Source organism: Agelaius phoeniceus, chromosome 4 (genome assembly GCF_051311805.1).
Source record: "Agelaius phoeniceus isolate bAgePho1 chromosome 4, bAgePho1.hap1, whole genome shotgun sequence".
NCBI lineage: Eukaryota > Metazoa > Chordata > Aves > Passeriformes > Icteridae > Agelaius > Agelaius phoeniceus.
The window spans coordinates 30,124,510-30,146,224 of NC_135268.1; the positions used below are offsets into that span (position 1 = coordinate 30,124,510).

The window sequence follows — 21,715 nt, forward strand, 5'->3', positions numbered from 1 at the left end:
AAGGCCTCCCCTTGCTGTTTGCTTCTGCTCAACCCTGCTTCTGTCTGTGATGGCTTCCAAGGCCACCCAAGTGCTGTTTCTTTCACTGGCTTCAGTTTGTGACACCGTGTGCTGAACTTGTGCCCAGTGTTTTGTGAGGCAGCCTATTGCTGTGAAAAAGGGAAAGCAATGTTTGTGGTTTCCCCACAAGCTCTATTTTCAAGCCATGTTCACAGGACAGTGATGCTGTTGGAGAATATAAGCTCTCTTCCCTTTATGCTGCCTCTCTCTCACACAAACTCAGCAAAGGTTTTTAATTAAATGGGAGATGCCAGTTTGTTAAAGCTTCATTAAGGGAAAAAGGAGCACAAAGCTTTAACAATACAGTGCAGGAATATAAAAGACCTGTGGTAGTTTTATAATGACATTTTATTCAGAAAACAGTCTGTATAAAAATATTTACAAATACTTTAAATTTCTAAGTTGAAATAAAATGCTATTTATATGTCCTAATTTAGATTTTCTTTCTTCTTCTAATGTGCTTTTGCCTTCCTCTTCTGCACTCTTCTCCCAGCAAAGGCAATTATCAGACACCTTCTGCATGAACAATACCAAACACAGACTGCAGTATTGCATAGCAGGAGAGGTTTGCAGATGCTGTTTCAGCACAAATTTGATTGTTATGCAGGGAGAGAGGGTCCCCTCTCTTTGCCCGCCCTCAAGGAGGCACAGAATTGCTCAGGGGATCTTGCAGCTGGGTCAGTCTGGTCTTGAGCCTCTCCAGTGTGTCAAACTTTGCTCCCAAAATGTAACACCTATTTAGAGTACAGCACCAACATCATGGAGTTTCACTTCTTGTCTCTCTAGTGAGCCACAACGCTGTTAAATGTGTGTCCTGTGGTTTCTCAGAACCCTGGTTTGTATACAGGTGTGCTTACATGATGCTGTTCACCATTACCTACAGATGCTGTTTGAAACAAACATTCCCTTGTAGCCATCACTGTGGAATAAAGCTAAACCATATAGAAGTTTGACATCTGTCACTTTGAAAAGGCCCTTGAAATACTTCTCTCTGGATTGCAATATAGATACTATTTACAAAATGTAATTCTGTCATTTTTCTTTTGGTTCAAAGCCTAAACAGGTAATAAAAAGATATTTAATGTTTCCAGAAAGGACCTGTTTTAAATAAAAGGTTCAAGGTTACAGAATATGATACCAGTGCTTAGTTGTGATGCAGCTTGCAATAACTTAATGAGTGCTCTGAATAACCCCAAAAGTTTTGAATAGTGCCCACTTTTGTGATTAGGTGGCAGGAGTTTGAATTGAGTGCATTACAGGCATACACCACACGCATCAAACCCACACTCTGGTTCTGCAACCATCGCCACGCGTGACTCGGCAGCCCCAGAGCACCCAGAGCTGCAGGATCCCGTGTATGCAGAGCTGGGTGACCTCTGTGAGGGGCACAGAGAGCACTGGAGACCTGAGGCTGCCCTCTGGTAAGCAATGCCTTCCCCTGGAGAGAGGCAATTCCTGCCCGTGGAGCAGGAGCGCTGGCACACCGCTAGGAACTGAGGGTGGCGCTACGCTCCTCCAGCTGCTTCCGTATCCGTGACTGCAACAGAAAGACAGCCCATTACTGCTTGGCTGCATGCATGTGGCTGAGTACAACCCACCCAATTCCTCGTAGTTTTATAGGAAGTAGTGCTTTCAAGCCTTTACATTGTCTCCTCATTCCTGCCATCATGACCCAGGACACGCGGTCTGGGCTGATGATCAGTATTGTTTACCAAGCACATATAATGACATCCTTAGAGATGGAAGTAATTTTTTCTTACAAATGAGTGTGCCTGTAAAAGTGCATCCCAAAAACGCTGAAGTGGGTTTGCAGAGAGATACATTATGCCCCTGTGCATGGCACTGATGAGGCCACACCTTGACTGCTGTGTACAGTTTTGGGCCCCTCAGTTCAAGAAGGTGCCTGAAAATACTTTCCCTCTTACTTTCCCTCCAGAAAAGGGCAGTGGAGGGGAAGGGGCTAGATCATGAGTCCTATGAGGAGCAGCTGATGGAGCTGGGGTTGTTTAGCCTGGGGAAGAGGAGGTTCTGGGGTGACCTTATCACTCCCTGAAAGGAGGGGGTAGCCAGCTGGGTGTTGGTCTCTTCTCCCAGGCAACCAGTGACAGGATGAGAGGACATAGCCTCAAGCTGTGCCAGGGGAGGTTTAGACTGGACATCAGGAGGAATTTCTTCACAGAAGGGGTTGTTAGACATTGGGAATGAGCTGCCCAGGGAGGTGGTGGAGTCACCATTCCTGGAGGTGCTTAAGAAAAGACAGGGTGTGGCTATGACACTCAGTGCCACAGTGTCTAGTTAACAAGGTTGTGACTGATCAAAGGTTGGACTTGATGACCTCAGAGGTCCTTTCCAACCTAATTGATTCTGTGATTATGTGAAAATGCATATTCCAATCTAGCTGGCCTGGCAGCCAGAGCAAGTTCTCCCTTGTTGGAGGTGCTGAGAGCTGTAGCCCTTGGGTGCCCCAGTCCTGGGGGCTGTGCTGGCAGTAGCAGCACACATCACCTTACCAGTTTCCACCGCAGGATTTTAATCCACTCGTCAGCTTCTATCCCCGTTTTTGCACACAGGTAGTATGTCCTTAGTGGGAACACTAAACTGCAAGTAAACAAAGCTTTCTTAAGTTGCTAGAACAACTGGCAGTTCTCCACAAAACTGAGCCCAGCTGGCCTATGCCAGCAGTTGCTGAGGCAGAGCAGGACAGGGAGGCTGAGCTCCCCTTCAGCCACCAGGAGGGAGATTAAACAAGAATGGGTGACAGCCTTTTACAGCCCAGGGTCCTTAAGGACAAGGACCCTTCTAAGGATAAAAGACCCACATTTGGGCACAGAAGAGGTTACCATGGGACCTGTATCAGTGTCTGACCCCAAGATCCATGAGTCTCGGTGATGATTATAGATGCTCACAGAATTAGAAATGCCCACTACACATGGGCCCACCTTTTGCCAGGAGTAATTTGGCAAAGCCATGCAGGACTGACAGAGATTGTCTGACAGAAAGAGACTTGTGAGTTAGAGGATGAGCAGGGTCACAACCACCAAAGGACCTTTCAGAAACACACATTGTTTATATTTCAAAATTCCCTTTGAACTTCCCAGCAACATGGAGAAAATCCTGCAACCTACCAGAAACAATTGACTCTTTCCTGGGAATAGTCAAATTGCACAGCTGAGCATTCAGTTAAGTCAAGTGCTCGAATTGGTTCCGTAGCCTTGAAGAGAAAATGTTTTAAAATGTGGACATGAAAAAAGAAGATAAGGTTATCTCACTTCATCTTCAGTGCATCTAGACTTTTACAGGCACCTCCACAGGTTTTTCCAGGCATAGTTACAATGGCTGTAACACTATAAGCACAAATTAGCAAGCATAACATCAGTGGTATGACACAAAGTGAGCTTAATACAAAAAATGCAGGGCTGTTCACATCTGGACAAGCAACAGAGGAGATCTCAACTGCAGGAATATTTGAGCTACATGGAGGCTGCTGAGGGTTTGGCTGATGCCTTCTAATGTGACTGACACAGCAGCAAACCTGGCACCACTTTCAGCCAAGGTTTACAGAGACAAAGGCATGGGTATAGGGCCTATCAGACCAGCCAGCTGTTAGAGATTGAATTAATTCCTAAGTGCCTTAAAAGGATGAAGCTGGGTCAGGACAAATGTAGAAGCAAAGCCAAAGTAGTGCTTGCAGCAGAAGTGATAGATTTGGCTGCCTGAGAAGCATGTGTGCACAAACACACACACATATATACGTGTGTAAAAGTTTCTTTGCACAAGCTCAGGTGCAGGGATTGTGTATAAGAGCAACCCATCTCCCTTAGGAGCTTCATTCTCCCTAAGTGTGAGAGCTCTTCCTCCATTTGTTTCAGCCTCACATTGTTAAGGCCTCAGAAGAGACAGCTTAATTGCTTTCCTCCCAAACAGCCTTAGCTGTTTCCATGGTCCTTCAGAAGGTGTATGGAGGTGTCTGTTGCTCTCTCATCTTCCCTTAATATTTTTGCTGACTCAGTGGCTGTTAGTAACACCCTACATCAGAAGAAAACCCCCTGGGCTGAGGTGTGATACCAAATGCTATCCCAGGGTTAGCTGCAGGCTGCCCACCTGTAGGTCCCTGCAACCCCACAGCAACAACAGGAGTGCCAGGAGACACTGGAGCTGCTGCCTGGAAGGAGACTGTAGTCCTGACAAATACAGGAGTTCTTCTTGCCTGGTAAGTCACTAATGGAGTGCTGCTCTTTGAAATGCTATCCTGCAAACTTAACTCAAGCTGTCTTGAGCTGAAATGAAAACTGGTGGAAAGCCCTGCAAAAACATAACTGTTTAGAAATGGTGATGTTTCGTGAGAGAAGGCTCTTGTGTCTGCTCTTGTGTAAAAATCTGTTAGAGGCTTGAAACAGGGCTTGGCAGAGGTGAACAGTTTGGATGTGTTTATGAAGGAACCTCAAACAGAGTAAGGGCATTGTAAGGGCAAAGAAACTCCAGCTGTGTTTCTTATCTTTACTCAGATCAAGATAGAAATGGAGCAGCAACTGTAAGGATGCTGCAGATTGATCTTTGTCAGAAGGAATTTTTAAATGAGTAGTTTTTCATGTATCCTGTGAGACCGCTTGAAATAAGAGGACGAAATCAAAGAATGCAAAGGATACTACCAGTATTTTCAGAACTATTTTAGCAGCATGCCCTCTGTCTGAGGTTGTGTCTGAGCTACAAATAAAGGTTATGTTGTGCTGGTAGCTTAAAATCTACTTAACAAAGCAAAACAAAAATGTATTCTAGGCCAGGTTGGGCAGGGCTTGGAGCAGCCTGGTCTAGTGGAAGGTGTCTCTGCCTGTAGTGGAGAGCTTGGAAGAAGAAGATCTTTGATGTCCCTTCCAACCCAAACTATTCCATGATTCTTTGCAAAAAATCCCTGTAAACTCTATCCAGTAGCTAAGACTGGCAGAGGACAATAAACATAAAACTTACTTTCTCTTGTTGAAGTCATCAGCAAAACTGACTTTACTTGACAGGTTTGACCCCTCTGACAGTTTGGGCAGCTTTAGCTTGGAAAGCTGTGATACAGATGTGAGAAGCCAGAGAGACAAGGAGGCTGCAGCTGCCTGTGTAGATGTTTAAAAGGTGGAATTGGTGTTTGCTACTTACTGTCTGGTCTTTGAAGTACTTCAGTTCATTCCTATGCAGTGTAAACCACCTTGTTTTCCAGCTCTGAAAGATCAAGAATGAATGGTAACTGTTTTGGGAGAGTTTAGTCTAAAACTTCTTGGGAAAGAAAAACTTTCAAAGCTGCTGGCTTGCCCTGGTTTACAGCTGCGCTTTGCTGTTGCTCAAAACACAAATTGTTCCTCTCTGCAGGGAAATACAGGTGGAACAATTTCAGCTCCATGTTGTCTTTAGCTTCTGTGGGTGATCAGAGAGTGGAAGCAACAAGTAAGAGTTTTCCTTACCTTGACTATTTTGCCTTTTTTTATCAAATATCCTTCTTTGGTACCGAGCTGTGAAGTAAGAAAGAAAGAAAGGGATTGTGGTTAGAGGCTGAGCTCTGCTTCCATGTCCCACATCCCCCTCCTTGCCAACATTGGGAAGATGCATCAGTTCTTTGGGAAACTCCCCAGAGCCACTTGCCCTCACTTCAGTGCTCCCCCTGGGCTGATCCAGCTGTCTTAGGGTGAACATGGAGCAGTGCTGGCTCTGGAGCAGCCCCCAGGCTGTGCCTCCCCCAGGGAGCTCCTGCCCTGCCCCTTCTCAGCCAAACACACCAAAATAGCTGCAGTTACACTTCATTTAGTGAAGCTGGATGGTTGTCCCTGTAGGTGTTGTGACCAGGAGCACATGGGGTTTAACTGACAGTGGAATTATCCCCAGAAAAGGCTCCTCAAATGCAACCAGGGGAAAGTGCTGTTTTACTGAGCTGCTCTCTTCTCTCAACCAGGCCCACGCTGGACAGGAAAAACCTGTTATGTTCAGTGTGCTTTTGGAAAAATTGGGGTTTGAACCGTTTCTCTGTCATCATGAGTGACACTTGGACCTTATCACTTCTTAGATACTGAAATTCTCTGCAGGGACCTGGCTGTGAGATCTCTGAAAATCAAAATCCTGACAAGTTACTGCTTGTTCTTGAAAAAAATGTTACCTTATTATTGGTGGTGTGTGGAACTCAAGCTTCTTTGGAGGTTAAAGTGTAACTTGGTGATGAAGGGTTGGTTGTGAGATACATCAGAAGTGGTTCTTCTTGCAACTTCATTGACCCATATTAACATAATTCTTCCTCTTCCCCCCCAAAAATACAGTATATAATTAAAATATTTTCCTCTCTGTTCAGAGCAAACTGTTTTGGAGAAACCACTTGTCTCACTTATACCTGAGTTACAAGGGATTTAGAGACTCCAACTGCTGTTCAAGTGAGTCTCAAATGTCAGAATAGGTGGCCCAAATGTATATGATGTTTTTTTTTGGTATGCATTTTTAAAAAATTCATGATAATTTTAATAATGATTATTCTAAATAAATTATTCTAAAAGATAACATGAGAATGAAAATCTTTCATATAGTCTTTGTTTGGATAGTCAGACTCACCCAGGTTTTTACCAGGGGACAGTATTGAAGTGACACAATTATAAAAGCCTTTATTTGCCATGGGCCTGTACTGAGCAAGTCTGTATTTGCTTTGCCTTGTTTGGCAGAGCCTTCCTGTATTTACGAACCCACAGAGGGATTAATAACCAGTCTTACTCCATAGCTCACTCCAACAATCATGCTAGGCTCAGGCCAGGAGCACCCCTCCCACCAGAACACAACTTACTGAGGGAGCATTTGGGACAAGGTCACTTTCTGTCCTTCCTGTCTGCATTGCAGTGTGAACTCGGACAGACTCATAAATGGAAGGCTCCTCCACTTGCCGTGGGTAGGGATGCTTCAACACAATTAAAGTTCCTGGACAGAAAAGAGCAGGAGTAATCCATCTGGCAAGTCCAGCTTAGAAAATAACTTGTCAGTAGCTACATCTCTGAGGAATGGTTAATTTCACCTTCTCCTAAAATTAAAAAGGCAGCTGTGAAAACTGTAAATAGATGGTACCTTTTCAATACCTTTACCCTTGCAAATGCTTGCATGAAATCTCTTGACTTTTTAAATTGCTTTCCTGCCCCAGAGGCTGGCTTGGAGGGTGGGCAGGATGCTAAACTAGACAGGAGGCATAGGAGTCATGGGGTTTGCCAACATGCCACTAGCTGGTGCTTAAATCACCTAATCTGTCAGAGCTTGGGTACAGACTTCCTAACAGTAAACCCACGTTACCATCACCCTCAACTGTTTTTACCACAGCTCTTCCCAGTTAAACTTTTCATTGTAGACATTCTTCTTTTTCTCCAAGTAAGGTCATGTTTATTGCACGTTCCCTGAAAAAAAACCTGCATTCTCAATAGTGAATGTATTGTACTTTTCAAAATAGTATTTTTGTACTTTTAGTACAATAGTACTATTGTACTTTTCAAGAACATCCTTGAAATAGTAACTGCTCCACTGTCTAACTCCATTCTTTAAAAATAAAGTCACAGCATACCAATGCCGCTCCATTTGCATTTTATGCTGATATTGCAGCTCTTAAAGAGGAGGGATGCTAGAACTGGAAGCAACTTGAACTTGAAACCTACAGATGTATGAGTAATTTAAAAGTATTCTGTAATGGGAGGGGCTAAAAAGAAAAGTGGAAAAATTGTATTTGAAGTAACCAGCTGAAATCTGTTTGTGGGCACAGGGGGTGTATGCAAATGGGATCTATTCAACCTGCTGTAGGTGGAAAGTCAATATTGCTTTATTTCTGTCTGTCCTTGCAGAAAAATTATGCTTTACCATTTAAAATAAAATTGAGAACAGCTCCATCATCATTCCATAGAAACTACTCCTGAGCTGTTGCACAGAATCAGAGTATCATCATCTGTACACCATGGATAAAAAGCTCCACTGCAGAAATGGAAGGACTAATATAACATTTTATACAATATTTGTTTTCTCTGTGGATTTTGTTTTTGCCTCCACAAAGACAATTGTACAGAATAATCTGATACTTATACACAAGATCTAGAAAAAGCTGCACTGTAGCAAGATTATTCTGCCACATCTGCAACTGCTGATGCTTGGATTGGAGTTGACTCTGAGCCCCTACCTCATTTTTGACCAAACATGGTTATGACCCAGGAGAAATTTGACACCTGTATCTGAAGGAATATTGCCTGAGTGTTAACTCTCTCTTCCCCTCTACTGTTTTCCATGGTATGGTAAGGTGGAAGGTTTAGTGATATGATATCCAATTTTTTTTTTAATTTTGTAGTACATCTGACTTAGAGGTTTCACAAAGCCAGTAGAATCTGATTAGGAAACCTTAAGGTGGCAAGTATTAATCTTATCCATAGAGATCAGATAAAACCAATGTCTTCCTTATTAGTGTCTAACACATGCAGTGAAGGAGTGAGGAATGGGGAAATACAAGTTTTATGTCATCTGAAATCTTTACAGGGCTAGGCCTGTGGGTGCATGCCTGATTTCCCAGGAAAAATAGCTCACTGGCACAGATCATACATGTGGGAGCTCTGTGTTTGAACCATTCTTGAAAGCAATTTAAAAAGAGTGTTTTGAAAGATACAAGTGCCATATTGAGTGCAGAACTGCATTTTTCTTGGGGGGAGAAATTGGCAAAGGAGCTCTTGAATTTAATGTTTGGGTTAGCAGAGTACTGGTGCAAATTTAGTGTGTGACAAGTTACAGTTATTGCATGTGCCAACTATCATTTAACTGGGCTCTTGCATACATAATTAGCACTGCTCTGAGTTATTTGCATACACTTGCCACAGAGGACACTGAAGTTTGGGCATTAACTTGTACTGACAGGTCTTCATCTCTTATGCTTGAAGCTAAACATAAAACTGACATTGCCATGATAATATCCACTCTGTTTCTCCAGGGATTCTAGCCTGATGGTGTTCAATTCTTGTAGGAATCAAGTTTAATATTTTGACCCTTTAATTCAGGAAGCACATTGGTTGTTAAAGATACTTGTGGTTTTCTCTCTCCTCTTAAAAGCAAGAAAAATCACTGTGATGGCAGATGGCATCAGCATGGTGATGGCATTGCAGGCAGGACAGGAGAGCTGGTCAAAAACATTCCCTACAGGAAGGAGGAGCATAACACCGTAGGCTCCTTCCTTGGACAAAGAATAGTGAGATAAAACCATTTCAAGTCACTTTTCTATTTATTTTTACTGGGGGATTTCAAGTTCATAGATGACTATTTATTTCCTCACTAACACTGTGCTTTTTGCACAGTGGTTTTGCTGGTTTTGAGAATGTTCTAATCCTCCTGGTATTTTGAAATCCTTCTTCCTCTGAGAAACTGAAAGGAGCTCACAGCCCTGGCTAGCAGAAGCCCAATAAGCTTATGTGTGGTTTATCTTCAAAGAACTTGAAAGATTTTTTGAAGTGGAATTTATTTAGAGACAAATACAAATGTGAATTTATGAACACTTTAGCAGAAGATCTATTTGCTAGCACAACAGAAGCTCCTTTTAGTTAGATCTTTGTGAAGCATGGCTACAAATGTGTTCATACACACAATATGGCTCTCCTTACCTGTTTCACTTCCAATTAAAGGCTGGTTTGCAAAGTGCATGACCAATTCTTTCAAGCTAGAAAATTCATTAAATCCAAATTTGAATGAGGTTCCTGTGTGCTCAACATGGAAGTGTTTAACAGAGTCTTTACCCCTAAAATAAAAGAGGAAAATTTGTCAAGAAGTAAATGCCAAAGGCATTTTGCAGGTACAATCCTTAAATATCATCTTTCAGTACAGGGCCCCAGGTCACAGGCTGCCCATCACTGTCCCAATAGTAATATTACTGCCATTACTGTTCCTCACTCAGTACAGCTGAAAATCAGATTGTAGTTGCTGACTTACAGATATGAGGTGATGACAGCCTAGAAAGGACAAGTTGGTTAATTTAACTCTTGCATCAACAAAAAGACTCACAAGAGAGATTTCAAGCCTTCTGCCTAAATCCTTTCACTTACTGGACTTCAGCCTTGAGGGTGTACTCAGTATGTGTCTTGCTCTTCAAGTAGCATCCCAATCTCACTGCAAATGTCTTCTGTTTCCCTTTGAAAAATAGGCTGTCTCTGTTTTGCACCCAAACAGGTTTAATAACCTAATTTTAAAAACCTAGGACTTTAGCAGTTGTTTGCTTTGTCTCTGTATTTGGATGATTGGTTCCACTAGGATGGGCACTGACAAACATGAACCTGGGTCCTTGTTCTGTAAGGGAAGTGATAGCTTTTGTTTATGAAACCTGATGGCATTTAGAGAAGTGTGCAAGGTCTCACTTCCTGGATACACAATTATTTTGACTTCAAAAGACAGTGAAGCACTTATTGCAAGTATTTCTCCAATGAAAAGGATACTTTTGTTAATGTTACTAGCACCCAAAACAAACTGTCTGAGCAAAAACTTACACAGCAAATATACTGGAAAAGTGTGGTGAAGAAAATTAATTATAGCATCTCTTTCATTGTTTATTCCTACTTCCAAAGAAGATTATGGTTTCAAACTGGTATTTAAAGATTTATCTTTGAACAGGATTTATGATACTGTAGAAAACAGAAGAAGAAGGCCTCTGTGGGCCTCCCACATGTTTTGTGCTACAGTAAGCTGAGGCACAACAAGCCAAGTGCAAATGCTCAATGCAAGGGAAGAGCTGCTGTGACTCTGCTGCAATTACAGGCATTTCCATATTTTTGTTTAATTTCTCAAGACAATGTTGCAATGAGAGCAAATTCTGCTCTGCTTCCCACTTCCCTTTCAAACTGGCTAACGTAGCTGGGGGAGGGGATTTCAGGGAATAAGTGATCTCTCTTCCTACAGCTGTCAATAAAAACCTCAAGGGATGGCTAAGCAGTTTTTCCTTGAAAAACCCCAAACTATAATCATGACCGAAGTTCCTTGTGAGGCTGAGGCAGAAAATAAAGTAAAAGCTACAGAAGATATTTCAGGACAGAAGGAAAAGGACAGCTAGAATTGCTGAAGTTATCTTTTCTACAGAAATGTATCAGAACAAAACTGAATCACTTATTCTACTATTAACTTTTAATACTAGTCAAAAAACTGAAAGAAAACATAACATTAACCAGTAGAAAAATTGAAAAACATTTTAAAATCAAAATCAGTATTCAAAGGAGATGTAACAGCAGAAACTAGCAGAACAGAATAAAAGACCAAACTCAGACTGGGCTATTCAGTTCATATGGTAATGCAGTGAGTAATTCTCACTACATGAAGAGCTGAACAAGAGATTGGAAGGGGCCTGAAACAGACTTTTGCAGATCTTCTAAGGATAGAATCTAGAGAAGCAGCAAATTTATTTTCATTAATTAGCACTTCTGTTTCCTATTAAAAGAACTATTTAAATTTTGGTTTATTACAATAAGTTGTTTCCTGAATGCCCTTTAAAACTACCTTCAAGATACATATATATATTTTTAATTGGCTGAAGTAGTTACCTCAAATAATGCTTAACATTTTAAAGTAAAAAAAAAATATTAACCAGAAAAACAATGATTCACTTGAAATTACTTTTTTTTTTTAAGGAAAGCTATTGCTTATAAATGCCACTATTCTTTTTGGCAACACTTGCACTGAATTCAGTCATTGCTAGTCTGAATACTCATTTTGTAACATCACCTTCAGATCTGTAGGGCACCCTTTGTATAAATGGCTGCCTATAGTGGTAATAATTTCAACAGTGTGTGCATAGGCACTCTTGCTCCTAGATCTTCTGTCAGAAGTGGGTCAAAGACCTCATTGTTGCCTTTCCTGGGGAACAGGGTATGTGCAAATCAGACTTTCCTCAGCTCCCAAGCAACTATTTTTCCAGATTGTAACAGCTCCTGGTACTGAATATGCAGAAAGCCACAATCTCAAGGGCATATGCTGTGCCCCTGTCAGGGGTGGAAATAACCAGCAGCATTACAGATCAAAGTGACTTTAGAAAGTTACTGTGATTCAGCTGAGTTGTGGTCAAGAATTGTTCAGAGGCTCAGTTTGCAGCAGGAATCAGCTTGCATGCAGCAGTTTAAAATTTTGGTCTAGAGGCTGCTTTTATCACACAGTTGCCAAAGATTACAAATATTTTTAGGGCTGGTTACCTCTAACCAGCCAATGTGCAGGGAGTACCTTGTGTGTCTAATGCAGGTGTCCTTAGGTTTCCTCAATAAAATGTTGTGGCTTTTCTCCTTATGGGAGACTCTTTAAATGTGATTCCATAGTGAAGTAACCAGGCCAGGCTTCCTCTGCTCTGGTTGTATCCTGAACAGTTGTGTCCTAAATTGCTGTAATTGACTTCAAGGCACTGGCATTGATCACTCACAAGGTGCTATTCAATTTAGTCACCCAGACCTGGCTAAGGCTGAACCGTAGCACAGAACAGAGGAGTAAAACAGCCAAACACTGGATCATCCTTCAGAGGTGATGGCTCCTGTACAGGGATTCAGAAACTAGTAAGATTAGCACTTGGTAAATCTTTGCTGCTGTCCTCATCATAAAACATTTCTACTCCCACCAGCTGTTTCTTAAGCTCTTTTGATTGACATAGAGATTTTTATCGTGCAGACTGAAAATTTACAGCCATTCTATAGAATTATGTTTTCTACCAATAAGATTAATTCATAATTTGGAAAAATGAGAGCAGTTGTCAAATCCAATCAATTTTTTTTTTACCTCTTGCAAAATGTCATTCAGTGGGATTACACCAATAGGAATATATTTCAAAATAGTTTTAACCCTAGGGAAAAAGAAAAACCTGTAATGCATGGGACATTCAAACATGGAAGTAAGGGCAGCATTAGATTAGTTCATTCTGTCCATAGCCTACCTTACAGAGAGGGAGTACAGATCTTCCCTTTCATTACTCTTCCTCAGAAGATAGCTCCCATCCTGCCCGTTGGAGAGCAGCAGCGCTTCTGCTGCGTGTCGGGTGAGATTGTCATGGTACCACCTGGGGAGACACAAGGGGCTAGAGCATCCTTCACTCTGGTGCTGCTTTTTGGAGCAGGGTTAGAAAAGGCAGTGTTAGTTGCAGTCCTTCCTCTACAATTTTGAGTTACCACCCTCCTCGCAGGCACTCACAGTTTACACAGATCTGTGCCTCTTGCAGTGGCCATCTTTTGACACAGTCAAAAAACTATTTTTCCTTGACACAAAGTTGCATACAAACAGCTGAGTGTTTTGCTGGATCTAAAAACCCTGCCAATTCTGCTTGCATGAGCAACAAATTACCCAGGTCTGTGCTGATAAGGTGAAAGCAGCTTGTGGGGGGTATAGAGAATCCTTTGTCTATTTTCAGAAGCAGCACTTCCTGACGTGTATGTTCTTTGGTACACATCCTCTTCTGGGCAAACAGGCAGTGCTTAAACTCCTCATAAATTCTGTATTTCCTTCAACGTGTCTTCTCTGCCAAGAACTGCAATTAAACGTGCTTGCCTAAGCTTAGAATTAAAGGGAACAAAATGAACTGACAACATTTCAGTGAAAATTAAGATGTCTTGCCATTGTTGCCTCTTGGCCACCTGTGAGCTGAGCAACAAAAGAAAACATCTAAACACTGTTTCAATTTATCTTCAGTGAAAATGAACTTTATTTTTATATAAAAAGTTTCAAAAGGACTTCACAGGGAGAAAAACCTGCAAAGAAGTCCAGGAAGTGTAGTTTATAGGTTTGTTTCCATTCAAAATGTTCCACAATGGAAACACTCAATTTTTTACAAGAGACAAGGATCTCACTAGAAATGAGCCTGAGACTGAACACAAAAAGCTGGAGCTGTAAAAGGCTGGAGCTGAAATCATGCAAGGCACATGATAATAACCATAGCCATGCACACACACATGAGCCTCTGGAGCAGAAAGAGGGAGGGATAATACACCCAAGGCTCTGCTGGGAGCAAGCTTCCTTTGTCGGTGTGTGGAGTGGTGCCAAGTCACCTTTCCCTTCCTTTCAAATGCCTGCAGCATTGGGGGCAAAGCCTGTCACTGCTTCAGCCAAAGAAACACAGTTCCACTGCAAGCAGAAGTGCCATGGCAGCACTTTCCACAGCTTGTAACGTGGCAGTCTTAGAAATGAAGCCAGGTGTAACTGTATCCTCTTTCTCCTTAGCTGTTCATCCCAAATTTCCACCAAACTTGGCACCTCACACAAAGCTTTAACTCTGGATTTGGATGGCTGCCTATTTGAAAGGCCAGCTGGCTGATGAATTGCTTTATGAGAGACTCCAGGCTGTTAACCCAGAGGAAGAGAAGATCCATGTGAAACTCAATACAGGCAGGGCATTGCTGCTTTGGCTCTAGACTGTGGTCCATCTACACAGTAGAATAAAATAATGAATATTTAAAGAGTCAAAGTGTCATCCTCTGGAACACCTGTTAGCCAAAATCCACTTTGGGATTAACTGCCCAAGTAAGGAACAGGCAAAGGTCAGATCATTCCTGGTGTGGGCAGGATGGTACCAGCGTGGCCAGACCTGCAGCTGAGAATGCAGCACTGTGTTTGGGGTGGGATTTCCTCACGCTGTTTGGCTAACTTCTGTGCAAAAAAAGCAGATGTTGAGAAAATCTGTGAGTGGTCATTGTCAGGAAGGAAGCAGATTTAGTTTGATGCTGCTCATAACTGTGCTGTTACCTTATTTCCAAAAAACACCCCTTTACTAAACTTTTGAAAGAGAAGTCACTTAAGTTTAAAAAATGCTGTGCTTAAATTCACACTCTCTTTACACATAAAAGACCAGTGACTAATGAAATGTTACTACTATGCAAAAAAAAAATACATAAACCAACCAGAAACCAACAATAAACCCCTTAATTGGGAAAATAATGTTGTTTGAAAGCATGCTTTTAAAACTAGTACAAGGCTGTACTAGTTTCTTGCATAAATATGCTGTCTCAGACAAAAATCCCTCAAATGTTACTATGTTCCTCTTCAGCTCAAAAAATAGAAGTGGATGGGAGACAGTACTGCAGATCTTGGTGTCAAAGGGACTGCTACATGTAGTTTTGGGATTTTTCTCTTCCTGACTGTGACAGATAGTTTGATCGGGTTATTTTGATATTCCACTGGGAAAATGGTCACACAAACTTTGTTCCAATTGCATAAACACAGGTAAAATATTAAAATGCTGAAGAAAATTTAGAATTTGCATGACAGACCACCAGGAAGGTAAACAAATGCACACCTATGCAGTCTACTCTCACAATTGAGCCTGAGCTGACAGTACAAGTAGAAATCACCAGGACTAAAACTAATCCCCAACAGTCCTGTGATTAGACACTACTAGGTATACTTCAGGTAAATGTAAGTATTTTTCACAGGGAGAATCCTTCTATTTATCTGTCCCAGAAAAAAAGACTTTTAAGCAGTTCTTTGAAATTAGTAAGCAAATCAAGATGGGATTTATGCCTCATTTGGCAAAACTGTAAAAGGCAGTCCACCTTCAGGTGAAGTTTAAGTTGTCTTCTGAGTTACACTGGGGCAGGAAACACAATACTGTATCTACCTTCGTGCTGTCTTAAAACGAGACATAAAGGAAATTAAAATGCTTTACAAACACCCATCTCTTTGAAGCCCCTAGAAAGTCCTTCATAAGGTAAATTGTCTTAAATCTTTGTTTTTGAACATGCTGGATAATGTTGGATAATTGGGATGCTTCTGAAGGTCCCTCCAAGGGTCACCTTTATAGAGTCTTGTATTCACTACAAAACAGTCCAGAAATCTGCTCTGTACTTTGACACCTTTCAGACTGAAAACCATCAGTAGTGTAAAAATTGCCTGAGGTTCTTAATTGAGATTTCTTGGAGAAACACAAGAAGAAAGATAGATGAAATTCTTTCCTTGCTTCAAACCCACTTCTTCTGGCTGCCCTTGGCCTTGTACACCCTCCTGATATGTATACCTATTTCTGGGAGGTTTCTCTTTTCTAATAGTTTCATTTCTTCTATTAAAAAAAAAGTGTGGTCAACTTTTTGGGGTTCCCTTTCTACAATTTGACTAGCAATCTCAGGCTCAGAGTTTATAGCTGCCGTCATTTATCTATTCTTGTTACTTTAACTTCATCCTAAATGACATTAAATCTCTTTATCCCATCCATGTAAGCATGCTTGTGTTGTCACTGTGTGTGGTTGAATGGCCATGCCATCCTTCCTGCTCTTTGGAATGGCCAGTGAAGGCATGTCTTAGAGTGGGCAAGCACAGCCAGTGAGCCCACTTTTGCTACCCTTTGAAAAAGAAACCATTTCCAGATATCAGCCTATTGTTTATGCCACACTGCATTGGTGATGGCATAGAGGAAGGACTTCACTGACAGCTTTTACAGGAAGGAGAAGGAAATGAAACACCCAGTGCCCCAGAATGCCCAAACTGATCAGAGCACTCAGCCTTGCCCTGAAGATCTGTCCCTCCAGGCCCATGGGGTTCCCCATGGAATAAGCCCTGACTGTGCTGGCCAGCTGTGCCTCTGCAGCTGTTCCAATCATCCCAGCTCCAGAACAGGATCCACTCATGCTAAAATCTCTTTTTAGGGAACATCTCTCTGTAGTTAATGCAGCAACTAGAGCTACCTACACCACAGTGAAGAACAGGAATACGTTACAGCAAAGTCTGGGGTGGGAAACTCTTTGTTCAGGTTAGAACATCATCCTCAAAATGTTCATTCATTCTTTAACAACCCAAGCTGTTCCAATGAAAAATGTTAATGAAACTTCATTTCTGTGTCCCCTGCAGACGAGTGCCCTTAGGTATGGCATCTGTCATTTCTGATAATGCTGTTTTCAAAGCAAGCACCTGGATATTTTGCAAAAAAAAAAAAAAATCTGCCTGTGTAAATAGGGGCTGCTGAATAAACTTGTAGCTGGCATTAGGTGGATAAACTTTTTAACAATAACAGAATACACAAGGAACACAAACACTCATCCATGAAAGGGTGAATGCTGACTTGCATAATTCTCTTCTGAGCCATTTTAATGTGCAAATTGTGTAACATCCAGGAGAAGCATTTGTTTTTCTTCCTCACAAAAATGAAAAATAGTAGCACCAAAAGAGAGCACAGCTGGAAGTTCTGGCTGCTATTTGGTGCAAGTGTTTGGAGTGATAACTCGGCAGTATGCCCAGCTATCAGATAAATGCAGTAGGCAGAGGTCACACTTGGTTTTTGTGTCATTATCAAGTGTTCTCAGGCAGGTGTAGCCTGGATAGAATTAGAAACTCTGTGCATGTTTGGCTTGCTTTTGTGGAAAAGTCAAGCAATTCAAAGTTCATTCTGTGAAGCAAGAAGGAGATTCTTGGTGGTCAGCTGGGTGAGCTGTGCTCTCTTGCAGAAGCTCCCTCCCCTGCAGCAGGGGCAATAGCGCTGGTGCCATGTGGTGGGCAAAAGCACTTTGGCTCTCTGAGCTGCAGGAACACAGCAAGTCTAATTTATCCTTTGTCCACCTCTGGAAGGTAACAACGACCCAGATTACTGGGAAGATCAGCCAGTAGGCTGATGTGCTCCCAGTAGGACTTCACTCCCGTAGTGCTCACAGCAGTTATTTACCCTCAGTTGCTTGACTGGATTTTTTGTTGTTTGTGGGGGTTTTTCTGTGGTGGTAGATGTTGGCAAGTTTTATGTTTTGTTGTTTTGGGTTTTTTTTAATTAAATATGTCCTCTACCGCAAGGAGTTGAATTTGCTCACCCTTTGAAACTATATTCTAGCCTCAAAGATGTATTCCCACTCTTAGTTAAAGCAGTAGTCCCCAGCACTGCTCGATGGAGTGCATGGGAAAGCACTGACTTGTCTCCTCTGGCTGGAAGCAATGCTCTTCACACGCCTGTGCTCCAAAAATGACTGTAAAACTGACTCACTAGTTCTCTATTTTTGGCACTCTGTATTTCAGCAACTTCAGATCTTATCTGTCAAGTTTAGGAGTTTGGGATTTAAAATTTTTTCCTAATATCACACCCTAGAAGCATTGCCCATCATCTGAAAATTGCAAAAGGGTTCTCTGTACCTCACATCACTAAAAGTGAAGTTTTGGCCATGTTTTTAGTGGTGCATGAGTTGACAGAGCTCTAGAGAATCTCCAAAAGGGCAAGAATGCTAAGACAGAAGTTACAGATGTCAGGCAACCAAATGGGTATTTACTAGACATCCTTTCAATGTGCTACACTGAAATTCACAAATCTGTGTAAAGTACTTTGCTGGAATACAAGGAGGCCATTATATGGGGGAAAATAATTTAAAAATAGAAATAAGAGGAAATAACATCATTGTATCCAGTCTTAAGGTTTGTCTTCTAACTGTAGACTTTCACTAGTTCATCTTCTGCTTTCTACTTCCATTTTCGCTCCCCCTTCTTTCAACTGCCTTCATTCTGATTTTCACCCATTATTTGGCCCACTTTCTAGTCACTTTAATTTTTATCTTCCTTAAATTAGAAAATAGAGATTAAAAAATTCTTATGACCATTTACCCTGTTCCAGTCTAACATGTTCCTCAGTTTCACAATTTTATTATCACCTGATCTAGGCCTGTGGCTTAATTTATCTTCTGTTGCTAAAACTAAGCATGGAATGTATTGTCCAGCCTTAAAAATATCATCTGTCATGGTATTGTCAGACCTGAAAGGCCATAAAAGTTCTGCTGCAAGGGGTGACAAAGATTAAGTTTGGACTGTAGAAGGAAAAAAGGCTACAAAAATTTGTTTTCTCTCGCCCTGTGGCTTTCACTTTTGATAAACAAAGTGTCACCCAGACTAAGCTGTGTTGGGATGGGAACTGTGCTGCCAGAGCTGCCTGTAATTACCGGGATGACGGGCTACTCCACATTCTCACCTCTTGCGCAAATAATGCTCAGCGGAATTCCCCGCAGTACGTGCTCAGCCACGGAGCTCCAGCTGCTGTTCCTGGCTGTGCTTCAGCTCTAACAGCAGCAAAGGCAACTGGAAAAGGGATTGACTCCAGCAATAACCAAAGAGGCCTTCAGAGGAGAGGCCCATGGTCAGTTTCCTTTTCCTTTTAAGCCAAGGTGCTTATGTCTCTTTTGGCAAACTTCAGTGTTTCCCTTTAAACATTTTGGTAGATTTAGGGACAAAGCTAATGGGTGAGGCAACAAGTTTTTAACAACGTGTTCTGCTTTTGATCTTCCTCTTCATTAAGCATTAGGTCCACCTATATACGCATCAATACAACGAAGCTGACTGTAATCTGAATTTTCCCGACAAGTTTCCATTCTGTTGAGCAGCTAGCCTGGTAAACTACGAGCATATCCTGGTACTCAGCTTCTTCTCTCAAGAGTAAAGTCCTTCCCATTTCACACTTCTTTAAACCTTATCCAACTTCTTTGATTTTTGTAGCAGAAAGCAGAAGCTTTAAAATAAACTGCTTCAAATTCCCCCCCAAAGATATGTCAGTGTTGAAGCTGCTTCTCATTTGAATGACCATTGTCTCTGTTGGACACACACTCCTCACCAGAACTGGGTCTCAGTTGTGCTGGACACTGCATCAGCTGTCAGGGGAGCTCTGCACTGTGAGAAGGGGGCTAAGTTTAGGTGGAAAACCCTTGTGATGACTGAAAATTTCATTGTATGGTCTGGAGAGTGATACACCTACTTGTCAAGGCTGAAAAAGTATTTACATTAAGAAATCTTTCCGATTATGCTACAAGAATGTCTGCTGCATGAGGGCTTCTTTTTGCATCTTTAGGCAAAAAAAAAAAAAAAAAAAGGGGGGGGAAGAAAAGTGGCTTCAATACTAGCAGAAAAGAAAGGGCCTTGTTTAATAATTTGAAGGGATTCTTTACCTGGCATTGCTTATTCAACTTTAATGCATTTAACTCAACACACTTTCAACACACTTCCCTGAAGGAGATGCTGAGTGTTCTGTGGAAGGGTGAAAAGTTTAGGTTTTCCATTGAAGTGGAAGTAAAATAAAGAAGGTACAGCTTTAGAAATGCATATTTGTAGCCTTCTAATTTGCACTCTTTCCTTCTTATGTATACCACACTAGGTACCACATCAAGCTCTATTTCTACGAGACTGTCTACGAGAATGAACTCCTTGCTGCTAATAGGCACATGTCTCTGGCATATATTAACTCAGACCACATTGTGGAAGTCAGTAAAAGTCTGGTAATTGGGAGTCATGCTTCCTACAACAGCTGCAGCTAATTTTTCTTTCCTTCTTCCCTGTAGACTCTGTTTTAGGATGAGCATAATCTTACAGATGTAAAGAACAAGTATAAAATGGCTACTCTGGGTACCACTGCAAAGTGACTTCAATGAATTTCGTACCTGTTAGGTGCTTCAGTTACCAGGCATTCCATTGAAAGGTTTTTTTAAATATGGGAAAGTAGCACCAGTGTGGAGATAGTGAACAAATCTGAGTGCAACAAAGTAGCTTGGAATTACTAAGTGAATTAACTGCAAAAATAAGAAATGAATTGGTCCGAATCCACAAATACTCGGGAAGCAAAACACCTGTACTTTTTTCATCAGTTCTTTTTGAATGCAGAGCTGATACCAGAGCCTTTTTGCTTTGTCAGAATGACCACTGGCCTTTCTTCTGCTTTGCCTCCCCTCTGCATTGCTGCCACTGATCCCACCCTGCCTGTGCCCACCCGTGCTGCTCCTCCAGCCCATGTTTCTCCTTGCCCACGGCACTGCTGCCGGTGACAAAGGGACCCAAGCCTTCCTCCTGCAAAAACCAAAACTAACTGGCAGAAGAAATGGGCGAGCCACATCAGACAGGGAACAAGGTCTGTTGCAACCTTCAGCCTCCCTTTTTGCCCCCGGGCTTTTGCTTTTCGGTGAGCATGATGTTCTCCTTTCTCCTCGCAATGGCTGTGAATTGTCCGCTGCTGTCCCTCCTGATGCTCCAGGCACCTTTGGGAATCCTGCTGCCTCTCGGGGCCCAGCAAGGACAGCAGCTCTGCAGACCAGAGCCCAGGCCCAGCTACAAGGAAGCAGCGGAAGGGATGGCACAGAGAGGGCAGGGATCTGAGGGAAGGTGCGGGTTTGGTGCTCCCTGGGAACTCAGGGAAGTGGCACGGCACACCCTGGGCTCTATCCCATGGCGATGGCTTCGAGGCCACAGAGGTTCTCCGATGGGAAGGTGCACCCCTGCCACCAGCTCCCCAGTGCATTCGAACCGTGTGCCCCGCTCTCGGTTTTCTAACTATTCTTTATTTCTCCCGGTCCCCTGTGCCAGCCCCTCACCCTCATCCATCACCGGGACGAGGCGCTGGGCACAGCACCGGAGCGCCTGGGCGGCCTCGCTCAGACAGACGCGCCGTCCCCGCCCCATCCCTCCCTCCCCACGACACCCAGCAGCCGGAGCCAGCCGCTCCCACCCCGCCAGCCCCTCGGCTGCCCCGGGCTGTCCCCGCGGCGCCCTTACCCGAGCGCCAGCAGCTCCCGCTCCAGCGGCGCGGCGGGACGCGGCTCCCGGCGCTGGGCCATGCTCGGCCGCTGCTCCGCGGCGCTGAGGAAGTGCGGCCCGGCACCTCCCCGGGCGGGGCCCGGCCCATCCCATCCCATCCCGCCCCGGCCCCACGGTGAGACCCCGGCCCTCGGCAGGAGCTGCCGGAGCCCCCCGGCTCCCA

General features: G+C 42.8%; 1 protein-coding gene across 1 annotated transcript; it reads right to left on the reverse strand.

Moving 5' to 3' along the window:
• Positions 1-390: 390 nt before the first annotated feature.
• On the reverse strand, positions 391-21,630 carry DAPP1 (dual adaptor of phosphotyrosine and 3-phosphoinositides 1). The gene is made up of 9 exons (XM_054632816.2): positions 21,511-21,630; positions 12,971-13,093; positions 9,681-9,814; positions 6,860-6,990; positions 5,505-5,552; positions 5,203-5,265; positions 3,186-3,271; positions 2,571-2,658; positions 391-1,597 (listed from the first exon to the last, which is right to left on the reverse strand). The coding sequence occupies exons 1-9, from the start codon at positions 21,570-21,572 to the stop codon at positions 1,547-1,549; spliced, it is 786 nt and encodes a 261-aa protein (XP_054488791.1). The 5' UTR covers positions 21,573-21,630; the 3' UTR covers positions 391-1,546.
• Between the last annotated feature and the right edge of the window lie 85 nt (positions 21,631-21,715).